The sequence below is a fragment of the Podarcis liolepis genome, assembly GCF_965112155.1.
Source record: "Podarcis liolepis genome assembly, chromosome: 1".
Lineage (NCBI taxonomy): Eukaryota > Metazoa > Chordata > Lepidosauria > Squamata > Lacertidae > Podarcis > Podarcis liolepis.
Genome location: NC_139554.1, coordinates 83284326 through 83305982, shown reverse-complemented (window position 1 = coordinate 83305982; position 21657 = coordinate 83284326). Strand labels below are relative to the sequence as shown.

General features: G+C 44.5%; 2 protein-coding genes across 2 annotated transcripts; both read left to right on the top strand.

The window, feature by feature from the left end:
* Positions 1–7968: 7968 nt before the first annotated feature.
* Positions 7969–9103, top strand: LOC310689415 (proto-oncogene Mas-like; the record flags this gene model as incomplete). Its single annotated transcript, XM_083467103.1, has 1 exon — positions 7969–9103. The coding sequence occupies exon 1, from the start codon at positions 8045–8047 to the stop codon at positions 9101–9103; it is 1059 nt and encodes a 352-aa protein (XP_083323229.1). The 5' UTR covers positions 7969–8044.
* Positions 9104–13723: 4620 nt separating this feature from the next.
* LOC310713507 (olfactory receptor 4S2-like) lies at positions 13724–18011 on the top strand (the record flags this gene model as incomplete). Its single annotated transcript, XM_083517787.1, has 2 exons — positions 13724–13785; positions 17044–18011. Exon 2 carries the CDS (start codon positions 17055–17057, stop codon positions 18009–18011), a length of 957 nt encoding a protein of 318 aa, XP_083373913.1. The 5' UTR covers positions 13724–13785; positions 17044–17054.
* Between the last annotated feature and the right edge of the window lie 3646 nt (positions 18012–21657).

Genomic DNA, 21657 nt, shown 5'->3' with positions numbered 1-21657 from the left:
TGTGCACAGGTGTAGCACACAGTGGTATACTCAACAAAATCCACAGAGGAACAGAAGTGATATAGATAAAAGCATGCACTTTGTGTAGTTGTGTACTATCACATTTGATCCTTGTTCTGATGCCAGTGTAAAAATGCATGCATACTCTGTTATGGACACACAAACACAGTGAACAGTACATGTGCAAATTTATATACAGACACATGTGCCACCTGCACAGAGTTAATTGAATATTCAAACTTAAATCTTCACCAGCGCTTTGATGCCACATAAGTCTTTTTATCTGCTATAAATTTGAGGGAGCATCTGGTTGCTTTCTATTTCCCTAGGAGGGAACTTACTTTGGCAGGCTGGGCAGCAGGCGAGACCTATGAAGGAGTCTATGGGAATGGTGGTGTGCCCATTTCCAAAGAGCTCATTCCTCTGTATGATGAAGACTGTGGCCAGATAAGATTGGCTTCTGGTTTATACCTGCTCAGCCCTTGCCTACTACTTTGAGTTGAATATGAATGAACTGCTTTGTTCAAATTAATGGGCCATTAACCACTCACCTTCCCTGCTCTTTGTTGCTCTCAAGCAGTGTTTTATTTCTCTCTAAGCACAGAGGCTCTGATCCTCCAACCTCTTCCCTTGAAGAAATGGAATAAAATACTGCTCTGTTTAAAAGTCACAGCCAAAGGGTGATCACCAACTAAGTCATATTCAGAGTAGACCCACTGAAATCAATGCACGTCAGTTCCTTGAGCCTGTTGATTTTAGTGGCGCACTTCTGACTGGGAGTAGCACAGAATATCACCAGGGTTTCAGAGGGAAGGAGGACTTCAAAAGAAAAGGCCATCAGTCAGATTGCACCCTACTTTCCATCCATAAGAAGCTTTACAAAGGTAAAGCTTTGTAAATTGACACCTGTCTATGAACACAATTACTTATTCACCGATGAAATAAGGGTTGCTGAATGTGGGCTTCTATAGCAGGGGTCAGCAAACTTACTGCGCCTCAGGCCGGTGTCTCCAGCGCTGATCATGCTGCGGGCTGGAGGGTGGGGGAGCGCGTGCCCATACGTGTGCACACACACTATTTCCGGTGCACTTCCAGGTTGGAGGCGCACCGGAAATAATGCTTGCACATGCACAAATAATGCTTGTGCATGCACACAAGCTATTTCTGGTGCTCCTCCGACCTGGACGTGGGCAGCCATGCAGCGCAGTGCCGGTAATAGCAGGCGGCAGCAGCGGGCGGCGGGGGTCGCTGCGGGCCAGATAAACGAGTCCCTCGGGCCTTATCCGGCCCACGGACCTTAGTTTGGGGACCCCTGTTCTATAGCTTTATAGGTGCATGGAAATAGTTGTGTCTGGTGAAATTTTGCCTTTGCTGCAAATTCTTCAAATCATAGGTATTCTTTGAAGACTAGAACAACAAGAGAGACATTTTTACTGACCCTTGAACACCAGCTTAAGTGCACAGAAATGCAGCTGAGGAAGCTCCCTCCATTCATATCCATGGCAGATATACCTTCACTTGCTATGTTGCTGTGTGTCAGACTGTTAAGTGTGCACGCAAGGGGGGGGAGGAGGAATTAAAGTAACAGCATGGTACAGTGGTGCCTCGCAAGACGAAATTAATTCATTCCGCGAGCTTTTTCGTCTAGCGAATTTTTCGTCTTGCGAAGCATGGTGTCGGAAAAGTTTTGGAAAAGCTTCAAAAATCCCCAAAAACCTCAAAAAAGGCTACCACACCACGTTCTATGAGTTGCTCCTCGAAGTCAAGTCACAACTGTATTAACGGTGTTAAGAAAAAGGAAACAAACTTGCAAGACGTTTTCGTCTTGCAAAGCAAGCCCATAAGGAAATTCGTCTTGCGAAGCAGCTCAAAAACCGCAAAACCCTTTCGTCTAGTGAGTTTTTCGTCTTGCGAGGCATTCGTCTTACGGGCCACCACTGTACTCCTAAGGGGTGGGCAAAATAGGCTCATGACCACAGCACATCCACTTGATATACATTTGAACCCCCTCCCCTTTGATTAGGTTCTCCACACCTTTTCCAGCATAGCCAATGGTCAGGGGTGGATGGTCTGCCCAGAAACCATCTTTCTTATGCAGTTATGTATTCCCTGGGAGGACAGATTATTCAGAATCAAGAAGGGTTGAGATAGCAGGAGATCCTGCAGATGGAGCTTCTCTTGCCTTGATCCTCCACCAGTTTTTTTTGTCCACCCTCCTCCCTTGCCTTAAGTGGGACAGAATAGGAATGCAGCTCGTAGGAGAGGAATATGATCGAGGGGAACAATGGTGAACCTGGACAATCTTGCAGCCTCTAGCCTTTGAAACAGCAACACAATATCTCCTGGTTGCAACTTGCCAAACATAAAATCGATTCATACCAACAGTTCCTTTATAGTCACCCAAAACAATCAGGACAGCCAAAGTCCAAGGTAGAATGTGCAGTGACTCACACTAGCTCAGTGTCACTTATCTGATACCAAGACTATGAGTCCTGCCCACTCACCACATATTGAACGGCAAGACCAATATTTCCTCTCTACTCATCAGCTTCAGAATGGGGAGAATACTAAGCTGCTCTTCAGAGTGGCAAATGAAACCTTCAGTTGAATGGCTGTGCACTCTGGAGACATTGAGGCAACACAGTCCTAAAAAGTTTTACTCATAGATCCCAACCAAGCTGAAGATCCTTAAGAGATTCTTTCTCTGGGATGTTGCTGCCATCATGTGGTCATAAAATTCCTTGTGCTTTTTGTTATCTTTTTTTGTTATCTAAAGCCCATAATTTAAACCATCTGATGTTGAAAGGGCTAGTCATTTTTTGTTTCTGTATCTTTCAAATATTCATATTTTATATGTAATAAAATACTTAAAATTTAGCAAAATAATGTTACTACCCTCCCTCTCCCAATACTAATAATTTTTTTTAGGGACTGTGAACATAACAACTCAAATTTGTTTTGCATGTATGTTTAATTTTAATTCAGTTGTATTTTCTTCCTTTTTTCTTATATGTTATTGAAGTGTATGTGCATTCTAAAATAAAATAAAATAATAAAATAAAATAAAATAAAATAGCCCTTAACAGCTTGGGACCAGTTTACTTCAGAGTGAGTTTCCTTCTTTTGGCTAATATGGACTTAAAGGGAGGTTTAGACCACATTCTAGTTCATTGGGTGGGGTTGATTTCATAGCTTATGTCATGCTCCCATTGTTCTTTGATTGCGTCATGGGGAGTTGTGGGATTTTGGAGCAGTATTTTGTATATTGTGGATACCATCCCTTTGCCGTGTTCCTCTGCTGTCAGGAGAAGTTTTTCAAAGGTGGTCAAGGGCCTAGTGGCTGCTGATTTTACTGCTGGATTGTTTAAGAAGGCGTGCAGTTGATGGTGTGTTAGCCAAGGTATTTGGGTGTCCCTAATTTGTCTTGTATTTCTTGTGTTGGTGTGGGTTTGTTGTTTTTGTAGAAGTCTTTTAGACAGTAGTTTCCCGGTACCTTCCTACCTCTCTCTCTTGGTGTCAGCAAGCTGGTGCTTGGCTGTGTGTGGACGACTCCTTTTTGCTTTCTGTTTTCTGTTTGGTTCCAGAGGCCTCGGAGCTCTGCTGGGCTGTCAGTGGGGTGCTCTCGGTCCCAGTGCACTCAAGGCCACGGGGGGGGGGGGAAGCTAGGGGCTCCCCACAGCCTCCCTGGTTGTTGCGTTGGGCACCCCTGGTTCCCCCCCAATTGCGGTGGTAGCAGTGTTGGCAGTGTGGGGACCAGCCAGCCAATGCTGTTGGTGCAGGTCATTCTCAGGAGCTCTGTGTAGCCGTGGCGTTGGCCATCTTGCCTCGCCGGAAGTCCCCATTGTCTCGTTCTTCAGGTTGCGTTTTCTACAGATCTGTTACATCAAGTAAGCCACTTTGAAGAGTTCCGCTCATAAAAGTTGTCCATACATATTTTTAGATAAACAAAATAAAGGCTCTGCAGCAATAACTACGATCACATTTAAAGTGCTTCAACTGCTGTACCTGACGAACACAGATTTCCCCCTGGAAACTGTATAAAACAGAGCCACATGATGGCAGCAAAGGCTTGAGCATGACTGATTTCACCAGAGCTCTAGGTATACTATGGGGTATCATAGTCCCTTTTCCTCTGTAGGGAGCTTTCCAGATGTTGCTTTCAAATACCCAGCTGGCAGTCATCAGTTGTAGGGGATCCAGACATCTCTCCTGAAGGCAACACTTCTCATTTTCCCATTTTCTCAGCAGTGAAATTGCAATATTTTCAGGACTATGAGCCCTCTGCCATTATTATTTATTATTTACTGAATTTATATACCACCCTATACCCGGAGGTCTCAGGGTGGTTCACAGAATAAAATCAAAATATAAAACCACAAAATACATAATTAAAATAAAATCAACAACACAATAATACACACCCCAAACCACATTTTAAAAGGGCATAGGATCCTCACAACATTTAAAGTAAGACAAGTAACAAACCTGGACAGGAGCCACTCGTTGGAAAGACCATGATCTCTGAAATGTTTGCAGCAATATTTATTGGCAACCAAACTTTCTGATACAAAGACAAAAATAGCTTTGAAATAAGAGTGGGAAGGGAAATGCCATAATCCCATGCCCTTGCACAACAAAAGCTGAACACTGTTACCTGCAGAAACTATGCAAATTAAAATACTTAAAAATACTCCAGGAAGTAATAATGAAGGTGTTCCAGGAAGTAGTTTATTGGCAGACAGATACATAGATGGACAGATAGAGAATCTCTGCAGTGACCTCAGTGGCTTTTGGTCCCATTTATTACCAGATGCTTCTGGACAATCTATGTGGGCAAGAGTGGCAGGCAGTGAAATTTTTCATAGGGGAACAGTTAGGGCCAGAGGCGCCAGCTTGCGATGGCTGTTGGGAAGGAGGCCAACATCATGTGCATGATCATTGTGGCTCCCTCCCGAAGCCAGGCACAAGCTTCCAGGGCTCTGACAGGATGCTGTAGCCCTTCTGCCTCCTTCCCAAAGCCAGACTTGTAGGTGCCTCCTCACACTGCCCCACAGGGGCCTGGGAAGCACCAGAGGCACCATTTGGCTGAGGAGCTTGTAGCCAGGACTGCTGCAACAAACAGCTGTGCAAGCCTTTGGGAGGCAGAGATGCAAGGAGGGAAGGAAAGAGGGACAGAGGCCAGTGTTGCCCGCAGCACGTCAGGCCATTGTTCAAGGCAGCCCACTGGTTTAGGGGATTAGCCTAGTCCTCCTAGTCCACTGGTGGGCAGGTTTTCACTGGTCCTACTCCTATTTTACAGAGCTGTCTTACGAGATTTCTCCTTTCTTTCTGTCTGTCAGAGTGTTCCAACTTGTAACCTCCCTTTCTTGCTTCACGTGAAACTGCTTGGAGAGGGAATGTGGGGGTTGGTGTGTGGTGTTGTTTTTATTCTGACAACACCCAGTTCCAATTTTCATTTTCTTCATAAGTAACCCCAGATGAATCAACAAGCCCACACCTCCCCTGTTTCTTTCCAGACACAGATTGTTCAAACGGTCTCAGTCCCAAAACCAGGCAGGAAATCTGTTTGGAATAGGTCCAGAAAGCCTAATTCAGAAATGTCTAGAAGTAATCAGTCACTGCTCACTGTTAAGTTATGGGTTAATCTGTCAGTCTTCGTTTCTCTCAATTTCTCATTTTTCCTATTCAGTTTTCCACATTCTGACATCAGTTTGCAATTTTTTTAAAAAAAAAATCCTCATGAATATTCATTTGCATTTTAGTGCAAACTAAATATACACATTTGCATGGGGGTTGGGATCCCACTGCAGATATATAATGGCAGAGGCACAAGAAACTAATGCTGGTTAAAATCATTCTGATCTGCACTGACGGATGAAGGCGGGGCAGGGGGAGCGGTCCACCCAAGCTGCCATCCCGGGGGGGATGACATCGCAGCCGCTCCCCCGCCCCTGCCCCCTGGACGCTTGGTGCTTGACATGCACCCCCGGGATGCTTGGCGCTTGCCACGCGTGCCCCGGCACTGCTGATCTGCTCTTTATTTAACAACATTTATATACTGCTTGAATGTAACAAAACGTATAAGCAGTTTGCATGAAATACCAAAATTACAAATAAAACAATTAAAAAGCAGTAACTAACAAAGGCTGCCATCCTGTACTCACTTACATGTAAATAACCCGCATTAGACTCAATGTGTCTTAATTCTGAATAGACAGGTATAGACTCACACTGTAACTAACTCTTATTTTAAGAGCCAAATTACACAGTGCAATCAGTACACTTTTAATAAGGTGTGTGTAACTGGCCACTTTCAGCAACAATGTGGCTCAAAACTAGAATGTCTCCAGATCAGGGCCCCATGTTGGTCTCATGTTGAACCCTCTAATCGCTCCCCAAAGAGACATTTACTGTGACAAGCATTTTCAGGGGCAAATAGTAGGAACTTAAGCAAGGATTTTCAGTAGGAAACTGGTCCAGCTCCCTTAGATCAGGAGTGCATTCTGAGTGGGAGTTCTGCAGATCCCTTTCCTCTCAAAATACAAGTGTCTGGTTTAAAGTTTGCTAGAAGTGCTTTGGCCCAAAGTACTTTTGCCCAAAGTGCTTCACTCTTCCATGCCAGGTGAATCAACAGCACTTTGCCAGTTGACCTGTAAAAGGCGGGCGCCGCCAAGGAACAGAAAGTCATAAAGGTGAGCACTATCCAATAATTTAAAAGATGGGAGGAGAACATAGAGATATTGGAATGGAACATTTTATCTGTGATCTCATTTCAATTTTTCCAGGTGAATGAAGTTGCTTCTTGAGAAAATGACTAGTGTGAGAGTACCCAGAGTCTCCAGATGACACATCAAGGTATAACGTCAAGCCTTGCTCAAGAGGGACTTGTTGAATTGCCATGCCCATCATAGAAAGCATTTGAAAAGTGGATGCCTTTAAGAGTCAGAGCAACAATCCGTGCCACCTTAATTAAAGAAAATCTTTCTCCAGCACATTCTGCTGGAGGAGGTTATAGTAACTACAATAAATAGATCTGCTCTCAGCCAGCTAGAGGATCTAAAAAACTTTTTTTGCTGCCATATTGAGGAAAAACAGAAGAGAGGAACAGGGCTTTTTTTCATCCAGAACTCTTCAGAATTTAGTTCTGGCACCACTCAGATGGGCACCATTGGCATTATATGAGAACAAGGGAGACATTCATGGTGAGTTTCAGCACCTCTTTTTCTAGAAAAAAAGCATTGGTTAAACGACATGCTTTCTGAGAGCCAGTGTGGTGTAGTGCTTAAGAGCAGTGGACTCGTAATCTAGTGAACCGGGTTGGCGTCCCTGCTCCTCCACATGCAGCTGCTGGGTGACCTTAGGCTAGTCACACTTCTTTGAAGTCTCTCAGCCCCACTTACCTCACAGAGTGTTTGTTGTGGGGGAGGAAGAGAAAAGGAGATTGTTAGCCGCTTTGAGACTCCTTAGGGTAGTGATAAAGCGGGATATCAAATCCAAACTCTTCTTCTAAAAAGAAAAAAAAAAAAAGACAAGCTTTCTCTGTCCTGGGGATGGGGGAAATGGAGCTTTTAAGTGAGGACCTGTGCCTGGAAAGCACGGGGAAAAAGGTAAGTGTGGATAAGCCCACCATGTGCTAATGCTTTGTTTTTAAGGCTCGTGCAGTGCTTGTTGCAATGAATTTGCCACCAACAAACCCAGAATTTGCATGGATCTATATTCCATGGGTTCATTCTGCTGGGCTTTTGAGTGACAGGAGAGTATCATTGCTGCTTTATTCTGAGATGTGAGAAGTAATTTTGTTCCGGTTGAAGTATTGCTGTGAACCAAGGTGTTTTATTTTTTAAAAAAGCTTGCCTGTGCCTGTATATTTTATTAAGTTATGTGCAGCCTGAGTTACTTACTGATGCGCTTCCGTCTTCTCTGTGCTTGCAGGTGAAAAGGGGCAGGAGGGAAGAAGAAGAAGAAGAAGAGGAAGAAGAAGAAGAAGAAGAAGAAGAAGAAGAAGAAGAAGAAGACATCTGCCAGCCCCAGCAAAGCCTTTGTGATGGCTAACACAACACAGGCACATTTGCTTATTCACAGCATTCAGACACAAACCTGTGATGTTGGATACGAATGCTCTGTGCACAATTTAACAGATGACATCATCTATTGCCTCAGTCTGTTCATCTGCGTCTTTGGCCTGCTGGGGAATGGGATTGTCCTTTGGTTTCTCCGACTAGACATCAGGAAGAATCCACTCTTCGTTTACATCCTCAGCTTAGCAGCGGCTGACCTTTTCTTTCTCTTTTTGCGCCTGTTTATCACATCTTTCTTTTTTGCGCAGTATTTTGCCATCCACATCCTTCAGTGGTGTGAGCTGATGACCATATTGAGCAAGATGGAAGTGTCCTCATTCAGCAGCAGTATGTATTTCCTCACTGCTATCAGTGTTGAGCGGTGTCTCTGTGTGCTGTGCCCATTCTGGTACCACTCTTTCCGCCCTGCATGGTTGTCTAGTGCAGTGGCGGCTGTGCTGTGGTCTGCTGACATCCTGCTGTTTGGGCTGGACATTTGTTCTTTAAGTCACAAAACAGTATGTGACGAAATGCAACAAAAGATCTCTTTTGTCAACCTCGCCTTCTTCACCCCTATCATGATTCTGTCTAGCCTGACCCTGTTCATAAAGGTTAGGTTTTGTTTTCTGCAGCGTCCGACAGGACACCTCTGTAAAACTATCTTGCTCACAGTTCTTGTGTTTGTTGTTTTCAGTGTTCCCCTCAATGTGCACCACATAGCCCCTTATGATGAACTCTCTAGTGTTTTTTACATGCTTGCCTGTATCAATAGCAGCATCAACCCTGCCATTTATTTCCTGGTAGGTTTCTGTAGAAAGAGATGGTTCAGGGAGCCTCTCCAGTTCATCATTCAGAGGTCCCTAAGTGAGGAGAACGAGGCTGAGGAGGAAAGGAATGTCTGCTGCAGTTCTGATAGAGACATAGCAAACAGCCAAGTCGAAACCCCTAAGGCTAGTGCAGCCAGTGTGAAGCCCGTGGGCATAACTGGGCCAGTGATGACCTCCCTAGATGCTTGTGAAATCTCTGTGCTCTCCTCACAGCTTTAAAAAGTATATACAGTGGTGCCTCAGGTTACAGACGCTTCAGATTACAGACATTTCAGGTTACAGACTCCGTTAACTCAGAAATAGTACCTCGGGTTAAGAACTTTACCTCAGGATGAGAACAGAAATCACACAGCGGTGCGGCGGCAATGGGAGGCCCCATTAGCAAAAGTGATACCTCAGGTTAAGAATGGACCTCCAGAACGAATTAAGTACATAACCAGAGGTACCACTGTTGAGACATGGAAGGAAATGAGAAAGGCGTCACTCTTCACCCTTCCTCTCTCAACTCTGAACTTTTCAGCCCCCATCATTCAGCCTGGACACTGAGCCCCAGCTTCGAGAGCCTTCTGGCAATTCCCTCACTGTGAGAAGTGAGGTTACAGGGAACCAGGCAGAGGGCCTTCTTGGTAGTGGTGTCTGCCCTGTGGAACGTCCTCCCATCAGATGTCAAGGAAATAAAGAACAATTTGACTTTTAGAAGACATCTGAAGGCAGCCCTGTTTAGGGAAGTTTTTAATGTTGAATGTTTCATTGTGCTTTTAATATTCTGTTGGGAGCCTATTATTATTATTATTATTATTATTATTATTATTGGCTGAGACTGAGGCCATAGCTGCCACTCCTAGCCTTAAAAAGTACACTGAGGTACAGAACACCATCCATCTCTGATTGTTGAGGGTGACAGGTGATGTGGCAAGTTCTCACACGTCACACAAGCTGTTTCCGAATCAATAAGAGAAATGGTAGAAGGAACAAGCCAAGGGGAATTGATTCTCCTCACCTCAAGATAAAAAATAACTCACTACTGGTCAGGGGCATTGGGACAAACTAGAAGAGGGACCCCATGAGTTCCTGAAACCAATCCTAGCATGAGAAGGAAACAGTCCCCTGGTGGCACATGACAAACCTTGCAGCAATTCTTCCAAAATGACTGCACTCAAACATGGTTCTTGGGTAACAACATCTGCACAAAAAAGGCTGCTCAATGAAGAGGGTCTTGCCTTCCACCCCTCCCACTACCTCCCTAGAGGTAGTGGGACAAGCAGCAGGGCACCAGTTGCTTTCTTGTGCCATCAAAAGTGATGAAAAGTATCCTTCCTATTCTTCTTGCCAACTTAATGGACACCACCAGAGACTTTTCCATAGCCAGCAGAAGAGGATCAAAGAGGCAGCTATGGCAGGCATGGATGGCAGCAGGAGAATGTGAGGGAGAGAATGAGTTTTGCAGTGATAGCATTTTAAGCCTCATTCCTGGTGCAATCTGCGTTTGGGCCAACCTTCCTGGCAGTGCGCAACCCAGAGAGTGGTGTGGGAACTGTAACTGCGTCTCCCCTTTGGAGTGAGATCTTGTGGGTTTGGATTCTCCCATGAGATCTTGCAAGAAGAGGGATGGGTGAGGCCTTTAAAAGGCCCACTTGTGAGAGTACAGGGCCATTTTGCCCTATGATCTCATAAGGGGCCTGAGGAAGGATTGGCCAAGGAATGCCTTAAACTTGGTTACAGCCTCTGCCTGACTGGAATCTCTCTCCTGGTCACCCAGTGAGACCCTGGTAGCTTGGCTTGTACCATACCAGGGTTCAGCACAGGATAATTCCCATGGAGGGGGGCTGGGTGTTTCCCCAACCCCGATGGAGTGCTATTCCATCAGCAGGCGGTGACTGGAATGAAGAGATGATCTTTGCTCTATTTCCATGCCAAGCCTGCTTTCCACTGTAGTCAATAAAGATTTGGCCTGAGTTCACCCAACACCTATGCCCTGTGTCAATTATTTCACCAGTCTCGCAGGACCGCAGCTTGCACCTGCCTGGGTATTATTAATACTATTATCAAAATTTGCATCGCGCCCTATACCCACAGGTCTCAGGGCAGTTCACACCATAAAATCACAACATGAAACCACAACATACATTTTAGTATATGTGCTGTCGAAGTGAGCACTAATCACAAAATACATAATAAAAATAAATACAAGAACAACCCAACAATCAATGCACATACATTTTAATAAAATATACAAGAGATCTTCATTTTATTGAGCTGTCAGAATATGGAATTTAAGAAGACTTGCTCATGTATTAATCCCCCCCCCCAAATCAGAGAAAATGCTTGGAAAACTGGTGATCAATATATTCCTTTGGATTCTAAAAATTCCCCACAATCCGTGTGTGAAATGTCTTGAAAATGGACTTGATCTGAAATGGAACTGTCTATTTTGAAACCTGGTGTGAATTTGAATTCAAAACTAGAATGTGTCCTTGGAAAGTAAGCTGATGATTCATTCATGCCTCCTCCCAATTTAAAAAGAAAAAGAAGAATTTCATCGTGCAGAAACAGGAAGATGTGGTGGATTGGTTTGGTGTCCTTACCTTAACTGGAAGTTGAGTTCATAATTTCTTTTTGTTATGGTAGCGTTAACTGGCATCTTGCTTATTAACAATGTGAAAACAAGGTGGATTTCAAAATATTTTGATAATGTAACTGAATATAACAACCATGTTGATGTGTTAGATTTAGACCAAGTTCTGTATGAGAAGAATCAAAACTATTTGCATCTCACAGAGAGTGAGAAGGACAAAAGCCAGGGTGGAGAGTTGAGAGTTTGCTTCCCAAACCAACGCTGGATACAGAATAAATAAGAATTTGGACACAGCCTAAGTAAAAGAGGGGTTAGGACTGCAGCCTTGGCAAGAGTTTGAACCTGAGTCTCTCTTTTCTCAGCATTCTTAATGCTGTACCAAACCAACACTGAATGCAATGCAAGACATTACATTTTGAAAATGTGTGTGTGTGTGTGTGTGGGGGATTGCTGTTAGCATACCCTGCAACATTTCTCCAATAGGGTTGTCCTATTCCATAAGGGTAATTTTACTATTATACCCTACACATCTTCCTGGGTTGCCCCAGCCACTCTGGGCAGCTTCCAGCATATATAAAAACATGATAAAAAATCAAACATTAAAAAAATTCCTTATACAGTATTGCCTTCAGATGGGTCAGATAACTTCATACCCTCCAACATTTCTCCAATGAAAACAGGTACATCCTAAGGAAAAGTGGGGCATTTCCGGATCAAATCAGAAAGCAGGATGGCTTCTCTAAATCAGGGACGTCCCTGGGAAATAGGGACACTTGGAGGGTCTATGTTAGCTGACAAATGTTGGCTAACGCCTCTCCATTTCCATTTTTCTGTTTTGGGGCAAGAAAGTGGAGTGAGCACTTATAGCTTCAGGTTGACCTGGTTGTTGTAACTTCAGATTCCTAGTCCTTGACTGAAGAATTTAGGCTTTGCTTATGGTAATGGCTGATTGCTTAGAATCAATAGAGGAAACTATACACCTTTGATCCTTTGGCAAAAGCTGATGCCACAAACAAGGTGGTATTGAAGATAGCTGCAGGACCTGAGAAACCTCACCTCCTTTTCTGGTATTAAAGCGAAATATTTGTTCATTTAGAATCAAAAAATGAATCTCAGCCCTCCTGCCATCTTGTCTATCCTGCTCTCATAGCTACTTAGACCTCCATTATCTCCCCAGTTTCTCTTCCTACTAACTTTTCCAAGGACAGTCCTGGACTTACAGAAGCTGTCCTGGTTTCTGATTTGATCCTGGAACGTCTTGCTTTTCCTTAGGATGTCCCTATTTTTATCAGAGAAATGTTGGCGGGTATGTTAGGTGACCCCCGAGCCAAGGACATAAGTAATTATACAACTTTTAGAAGGCATCTGAAGGCAGCCCTGTATAGGGAAGCTTTTTAATGTTTATTGTTTTTTTTAATAGATGTTGGAAGCCACTTAGAGTGGCTGGGGCAACCCAGTCAGACGTACAAGGTATAAATAATAAGAGCATTGTTAATATTATTATTGACATCCCTATTTTCATCAGAGAAATGTTGGATGGTATGGAGTTGACTTACAACTGTTAGGCACATAGAATCTACACCACATGACTTTTTTTGTGGTCTGGCTTTGGGAAGTACACTGATAGAATAACTTTCCACAAGCACATTCAAGGCTGGGCACCAGGAGTTAAAGAGAGAATCAAAGTCTGCTGCTACAAATACTTTTGAAAAGTGATGCACAAAGTTTAGTCCTTCTTTGGCTGGTGTCCCTCTTGCGCTTCTCGTGGCCCCTGGGATCTTATTATCCAGGCTATCTTATTAGCATCAGACGTGTTTCACGTCATACTCTGCAAATTGGATAGTTGCATCACTCTGCCCTATCACTCCACCTCCCCAGAGATTCAAAGTGGGTAGATTTGATATAGTGCCACATGAAGGCAAAGGAACATCTCCACACAACCCCTCCCACCCCCCAAAAGAGGGAAGTTGAGAAACCATTATGCTTTTCCATGACTGCATATAAAAATGTAATCATCAAAGATGCTCAGTCACCTTCCCTTTGGTACAGGATAGCTAATTTATTAATTAGGAAGGAATTCAGTTTAGAAGAGTCCTCCTTACTATGAACTACTCTTTTGAATGAAGAAGAGAATTCTACATTTCAGGATTATTGTTTCTTGTGCCCATTTACCATCCAGTGCCATAAAAGTGAATGGCTCTGAATCAGGCTTCATATCCCCTAGTCTAGATGCTTTTTGCTTTCAACTCACTATGTCAAGATAGTGAGAAACTCCAAAGGCAACCTTGAAAGAACCACACAAGGCTATCAACAGCTGCAAATACAAGTAAGGTATACTGTTGCAGAAGGGATGCGTTCTCTTTTTAAGCTCTCTGTATATATGTGTATGTGTATATGTATATGTGGACAAGTTCCTAAACAAGCCTATTGTACTCAATGATACTTAAAAGTGCTTAACTTTGGCTGTTATTTTAAGACATCCAAAGGGAGAAAAAGGGACTCTGTGTGTGTGCACTCTTTGTTTGGTAATCTGGCTGTTCAGCCCAGTTTCTCTTTCCAACATCTCTTAGATTCCCAAATGCACAACAGATTTATTATTTATTCAGACAGCTCTTAATAATATAAGGGAACATGCTATAAGATTAGCTTTACAGGTCTACACAACAATAACATCAGGAGTGCAGCTATGCCTGACCTTGGGGGTGAAGTCCAGAGGGGTCCCCAAATGACCACCCAGATAGTGGCAGATGATGGCAGCAGTGGCAAGTGGCATCAGTCCCTGCAATAGCATGCTGTGGTCCACCCATTTTTATTTTTTAAAATTACAATCGGGGTGTAGCTGGCTAGGCATGCATATTACAATTTTTATCCAGAATAGTGCTAATTCCCAAGTAAACTGGCTTGTCCACATCAGAGCAAATTGTGGACTTGCACTGGCCTGGCTCCCCATTAGTATAGGGGCCCCATATGATGCCCTCCCCATCTCAGTGGTGTCCTGGACATTTCCCTCTTTAAATGTGGGGCTTTAGAATCCTTGGAAAGTATGAATCAGAAAAAGGCAGCCTTTAAAGTGGGGAAGGTCATGAAGAACTCTGGGATGGGGACCACGTTTTGTTCCAATTTGGAGTAGTCCTATTTGTTTTGCAGCAGTAAGTAAACTTCACTTCATTCCTAATTGCACAATCTCATGATGGTGCTATGATTTAACTGAGTTTTCAAAATGTGAAATGACGTGCGCAGAGTCTTTTTGTTGCTGTTCTCAGATGGGCAAACATTTTATTTTCTCTCTAATATATCAGGAATGTAGAAGCAGCTGCCAAACATGGAATAACAATAGTGGAGGTAGAGGAAAGAAAAATGTTAATTGTGTGCTTTGAAAGTGAAGTAATAAATGTCACTAGCGAAAGGATCCCCTCCCTTCCATGAAGCCTATTAAGTTCAGTGTCTAAAATTTTCTAGCTGCACCACCGAGTTGCATAAAAGCACAGCAAAAAATCCCAGGTTAAAATCAGCACGTTCTAGGGGCTTGTTCACACTAGAGAAAAATGTCTATTTGTCTGGTTTGTTTCCTCATTAATTTTTGAATGTGCACATGATGCCCTCTTCCTCCCATTTGTTGTCCTTGACCTCCCTACCTTTAAATGCAGAGGTTTTTTAATCTGTGGAAAGCCCAAAATGACCAGGTAATGTGTTCTGACATTGGGTGGTGGATGCCTTGCTCTGGTTCTATCCCAGTTCTCTTCTGACAACTCTTCCCCCACCTCCTCCTCCTCCTCAGGCTTGCCCACCCTGGAGCAAAACATGGATTTACACTTGCCTGTCTTCCTATTAATGTAGGGACATCCACAAGACATCAGCGTTTGTTTCAGAACTTTCCCTCTCTAAACCATTGCCGGATTTACATATAAGCTAGACAAGCTAGAGCTTAGGGCCCCACTCTCTTGGGTGCCACCAAAAAACTTAAAGAAAAAATACCTGGATGTACATTTCCAAAATATAAGATAAAAAACAAATAAAATAAAATCTACAGATAGCAAATGGATTTAGATACCTATTAGGTCCATAAATTACCATGTAGCATATATTCAACACAAAAACAGCGACAATTTGTTGTTGACAAAGGACAGCTGGACATATAAAGAGCCCTATTACCTTCAGTAGCTTAGGGCCTCATCAAACCTAAATCTGGCCCTGCTCTAAACGCAGTGTCTTTCTGTTCTTGGAAAGTCCAAAACATCTAAGACTGCTACCCCCTCCCCCATTTAAAGGGTTGGGGAAAAGTTCCAGGATACCACTGTTTTAATGGCAAGACAAGCAGGTGCAAATTCACATTTTGCTACAGTGTGGACAAGCCCTTTATTTCTTTCCCATTGCCTCTTTATTTCACTTTAATAAATAATACTGTAAACTTAAGGCACCAGGTACATTTGAGGATTTCTGCTCTAACCAGGGCCATCTTATCCATAGGCACCAGGGGTGCGGGGCACCGGGCTCTCAGGGGCGCCAGGCCGAGAGTCCGGGGCCTGAGAGTTACTGGTAAGTCTGGGGAAGAGCCCGCCCGTTGGTCAGAACGCCACGGCGGGCTCTTCTGCTGCGGGCAGCTCTGTGCTGTGAATTCGGGGGCGACCAAGCCAGCAAGACGCTGAGGCTGCCGGCCAGCTCTGCCCTCCTGCATGCCTGGGACTGGGCAACCTGGAGGGGGGGCGCTGGGCGGATCTTTGCACCCTGGCGCTGCATATGCTTAACACAGCCCTGGCTCTAACTGTATGATTTACAAATAAACGAAGAGCAGAACTGACTATTACAGATGCATTAGTTAATGGGTAACTTTAAAAAGAGAGAAGAAAAGGGGATTTAAATCAGCTGCTTATTCAGAAAGTGAAAAATAAGCTGAAATACTGTATATACTCGAGTATAAGCATACTTTCCCAGCACATTTTTTATGCTGAAAAAGACCCCCTTGGCTTATACTCAAGTGAGGATCCTTTTGGGCTGCTCCTTCTTCCTCCTCCTGCTTTGCTGCTGTCTGCGGCGGCAGCGGAGGAACAAGCAGCCCGAAAGCAGCCCTTTTGGGCTGCTTGTTCTTCCTCCGCCACTGCCACCACCACCAGGTTTGTGGTGTGATGAACCAGCTTATACTTGAGTCAGTAAGTTTTCCCAGTTTTTTGTGGTAAAATTAGGTGCCTCGGCTTATATTCGGGTCGGCCTATACTCGAGTATATACGGTACCTTCCTGAGTTCAGCTCCTGTTAAGGAGCTGCTGATTTAAATCCTCTTTCCTTTAAAAACAACAACCCTAGTCAACTAATTTGTGTACAACTGCCATTGAGGGATGTCCGTGCTGGTTGGGAGTTGGAATCCAACAGCGGGTGACAGATTCCTCATCCCTTTAATATGGAATTACATGGCAAGGCTTACTTCCTGGCATGCTAGCACTTTTTACTTGCATTGATATATATATATAGCCAGAGATTGTTATGGACGACTTTACTCTGCTACCTCCACCATCTGATTGTCATAAAACCAGGGGGATCCTGAAAATGACATGCCAGTTTCTGAGCATCTTCCTTACTTGTTTCTGCAGGTGATCTAGATATGGAACTCAAATCTCCAGCTGAGAACATAAACAATGTGACAGAGTTTATCTTTTTCAGCTTCACCCAAAATGAGGAGCTGGAGAAAATTTGTTTTGTGGTTTTTCTGTTCTTCTATTTAGCCATTGTGCTGGGAAACTCCCTGATCACAGTCACCATCATCTTCAGCTCCCGCTTGAATTCTCCCATGTATTTTTTCCTCAGTTACTTATCTTTTGTAGACATCTGCTACTCCTCTGTCACGGCCCCCAAAATGATTATAGACTTCCTTGTAGAAAAGAAAACCATTTCCTTCATTGGCTGCATAGCACAGCTCTTTGGGGTCCATTTCTTTGGCTGCACAGAAATCTTCATCCTCACAGTGATGGCGTACGACAGGTACATTGCAATCTGCAAACCTCTCCACTATACCACCATTATGACCAAGCGGGTTTGTGGGCAGATGATAGCAGCCTCATGGGTTGGGGGGCTCATGCATTCATTGGTGCAGACCCTTTCCGTCACTCAGGTCACCTTTTGTGGACCCAATGAAATTGACCACTATTTCTGTGATGTCCACCCTTTATTGAAACTGGCTTGCACAGATACCTACATTATTGGCATCATTGTGGTGGCTAATAGTGGGATGATTGCACTGGGCTGCTTCATCATCCTGGTTATCTCCTACATTGTCATCTTGGTCTCCTTGAGGTCTCGCTCTTCCGAAGGGCGTCAGAAGGCTCTGTCTACCTGCGCTTCCCACATCTTGGTGGTCATTTTATTTTTTGGGCCATGCACCTTTATGTACATACGCCCTTCCAGTGACTTTGCAGAAGACAAGTCGGTGGCTGTGTTTTACACCGTGATCACCCCGATGCTCAACCCATTGATCTATACATTACGAAATGCGGAGATGAAGAATGCCATGAGAAAACTATGGAGCAGGAAAGTGACTTCAAGTGAGAAAGCAAAAATGTGAATTTTAGCATCATTTATGTCATTCATTTAGTTAAATAAGGTACATAGAAATCCAGTGGGGCGAAACCACTTGGACCCATGCCCCGAAAGTACAGGGCGAGCGAAAAAACTGCCTGGACTCATGCTTTCTAGGCATGGGACAAGTGGGTGTGTAGATGAGCTTGTAGTAGTAAAAACGCAGCTGGTGCAGATTTTTCAGCTCTGGTGTGTCAGGATTTATGATCTCCCTCTCATACCAAGATTTATTGGTATTTACACAGTAGTTTCAGTCCAAGCACACAGCTCAATCTTCCTCACTAGATGGGTCAGTTGAGCCCACTGAAGGGTGGGCTCTTCGCCAACAGGATATCCTCCATTGGCTGTCCCTCCTTCTGTTGGCCTGACGCCAAGCCTGGACTCTACTCCTCCTCCTAATACAAGGAGACTCAGGAGCAGCTTGTCCAGTTTGCCCCTCCTCCCCTGAGAACGGGTTTGAGAGCTGTGGCCCCTCTCCCTGCCTTACACTGTCTTGGGAATTTACGACATGCATTCCAGGACGGGAGGGGCTCATCGCATTCTCCGCATGGGAAGAAAGCAAGTCTCCGTCTCTTTCTGCCTGCCACCCCTCCTTGGTCCTCGGAGCCCTCGCTGTCACTCTGGGAAGGAATGTTCCTGACATGGTGTAATGTGTGTACAACTATGTGACTCAGTACCTTGGTAGCTGCACTTTGAACTAGTTGCAGCTTCTGAACCAGGCACATGGGTACAGTGGTACCTCGGGTTACAGACACTTCAGGTTACAGACACTTCAGGTTACAGATTCCACTAACTCAGAAATAGTACCTCGGGTTAAGAACTTTGCTTCAGGATGAGAACAGAAATCGCACAGCAGTGGCGTGGTGACAGCGGCAGGCCCCATTAGCTAAAGTAGTACCTCAGGTTAAGAACAGTTTCAGGCTAAGAACTGACCTCCAGAATGAATTAAGTTCTTAACCCGAGGTACCACTGTAGTCTAATCATGAGGTTACCAATTCATGTGCCACCCTGGCAAGTCTAGCCCTGTCCAGGAACGGTTGTAGATGGTGCACAAGTAACTCTCTCTCTCTCTCTCTCTCTCTCTCTCTCTCTCTCTCTCTCTCTGTCTCTCACCCACCATTGAAAAAGCGCTAATTCTTCCCTCAGCAGCCCCTATAAAAATGTCTCCCTGTGCTGTGTTTAGGTTTGGGGAAAAAGCATCTTATTGCCTCCAATAGCAGATTTTCTCCAAACCTAACTGAGGTGCAGGACGGGAGAAAGAAGGAGGTCCTGATGGTTTCTCACCACTGTACTATGAAATAATGAAGAAGAAAATTAGTGGAGTGATGGAAGGAACCAAATCTGATTTGGTGAGCCATTCAAAATGTCACCATACTGTTTGCCAGTTCATTCCACCGACTCTGGTGTCCCCCCTCCCCCAGGTGCATTCTGCAAAGTGTTATTGCCACACTCAGTGGCAGATTTAAGTTGATTAGAGCAGGAGCATCAGTTAAGTCTGGTTGGGTACCGGAATAGAAAAGCAATATGAACCAGTTCGAAAGGATTATTTGTCTAAACAAATTCCACCAGGCAGGCACGGACTTTGGTCTTTCAAATGTCAGTGGTGTCCTATGTGAGCCCAAAATTTGGCACCCCCTGCCTCCACTCTGCTCAGTTCACTACGTCATAGTTGTGATGCCCTGCGGCACCTCCTAGGCTTGGCACCCAGTGCAGTAGAACTGGTTGTTCTCTGCATCAGGCTACAAGACGAAAAGAGAGATAGGATTGCAAGGCTTTCCAGCCATTCCGTGGAAAGACCAACAAAATTGAGCTGCTCCTTTCCTTGAACTCTTTCCATTCCAGCTGGTGTTTACAAGAACTCTGTAATTAAGAAACAGTGCCTGGATTTGTCCCCTACTTCCAATCCCTTTTGTGTTATGTGTTTTAGATTGTAAACTTGAGGGCAAGACTGTCTTATCACTGACATTTGTAAGCTGCTCTGGGAGCCTTTTCTGATTGAAGAGCAGGATAACAATGCTATGAATGAATGAATGAATAAATAAATACCTTGGTTTTCACTTGCTACTTTGGCGTACTGTCTATATATGTGTTCATTTGTAAGGGGATAACTCCATTAGATACTGAAACACCAGAAGGAAAACTTCTGCACACATTTGAGATAGGATTCAATGTGTGTTCTCACTCAACTCCTCTACCAGGTTTTGGAGAGAAATGACGTCCTTCCTGTATTGCTGTGGGTTCTATAAGCCCAAATTAGTAGTCACATTGGTCAAGCAGATGCATATAGGAAGCCTGCAAACGGCACAAATGCAACAGAACTGTGCATAATAATAATAATAATAATAATAATAATAATTATTATTATTATTATTATTATTATTATTATTATTATTATTTTATTTATACCCCACCCATCTGGCTGGATTTCCCCAGCCACTCTGGGTGGCTTACAGTACATATAAAAACATAGTAAAAGTTATGGGTATTCAAAGGCATACTGCCTCTGACAGTGAAGCGGGAACATAGCCATCATGGCTTGTAGCCATTGGTAGTCATGTCCTCCATAAATTTACCTAATCCTCTTTTGAAGCTATTCAGGTTGATGGCCATCACTGCATCCTGTGGGCTCCTGTCTAAACAGGCACTTTCTCCTATCTGTGCTGAATCTTCCAACATTCAGCTTCATTGGTTGTGCATGAGTTCTAGTGTTAGAAGAGAGGGAGAAAAAGCTTTGCGTGGACAGGCGGAGTCCCCAGATCCCGAGCGGTCCCCCCCGTCATGTGGAATAATGACCCAAGACAACGTGCTATGGGATTAAATTGGCCACAACTTTATTAAATTTCAAATGTGGGTAGACGTTGGCTCAGGCATTGGGCGTTCTCGCTCCCCAGTCCCCAGCCGGGGAACCTAGGGAGCATCAGGGTTATCCAGTGTGTGTGTGTGGGGGATGGGCCGGCTCTGGAGAACATATGTTCAAGCAGAGATAGCCGCCCCCGTTACGCCGCCGCCACAGGGGAGAGCAATGACGACCTTTCGGCGTACGGTCAAAGCCTCCCTTCAGAAACCCCTTTAACGGGGAACCCTGGTATCACCGCAGCAAAGAGGAAGATGGACTAAAGGATTCTGCCCAAGGCCTGATACCGCCAAAGTTGTGACGTTTTGCTATGGGAAAGGCGAAACCTGCCAATGCAGGGAAATTCCTTTCCGGCCCTTTAACAGCGACCTTAACATAGCAGCGCCCGCATACCTGTGAAGAAAAGTTAACCTGCAAAACCTGTGAAGGAAAGTTAACCTGCAAAATAAGACATTAACTGAGGGTGCGTAGGGTGGGAGAAGCTCTGGAGCCAAGTGAGGATTCCCAGGTAAGATCCTCCCTCTATTGTGTGGGCAGGTAATCCCTCCCCTACCTGGCCTGGTCTCCTTGGCAACGCTTCCCCCAGGTGGGAGTGGACAACTGACTGAGGTAGGCGGAGACCTCCAGGTATCCCACCTGAGGGAAGGCAAAGCCAAGCCTATGCTGATGGGGCCGCTCCAGATCTAGGGGCTGCGCGCGTCCACGCAAAAGGCGCCCCCCGTTTTAAGCGGGGAGCGGTCATTCTCCACCCACTTTCTCCAAGCCATGCATCATTTTA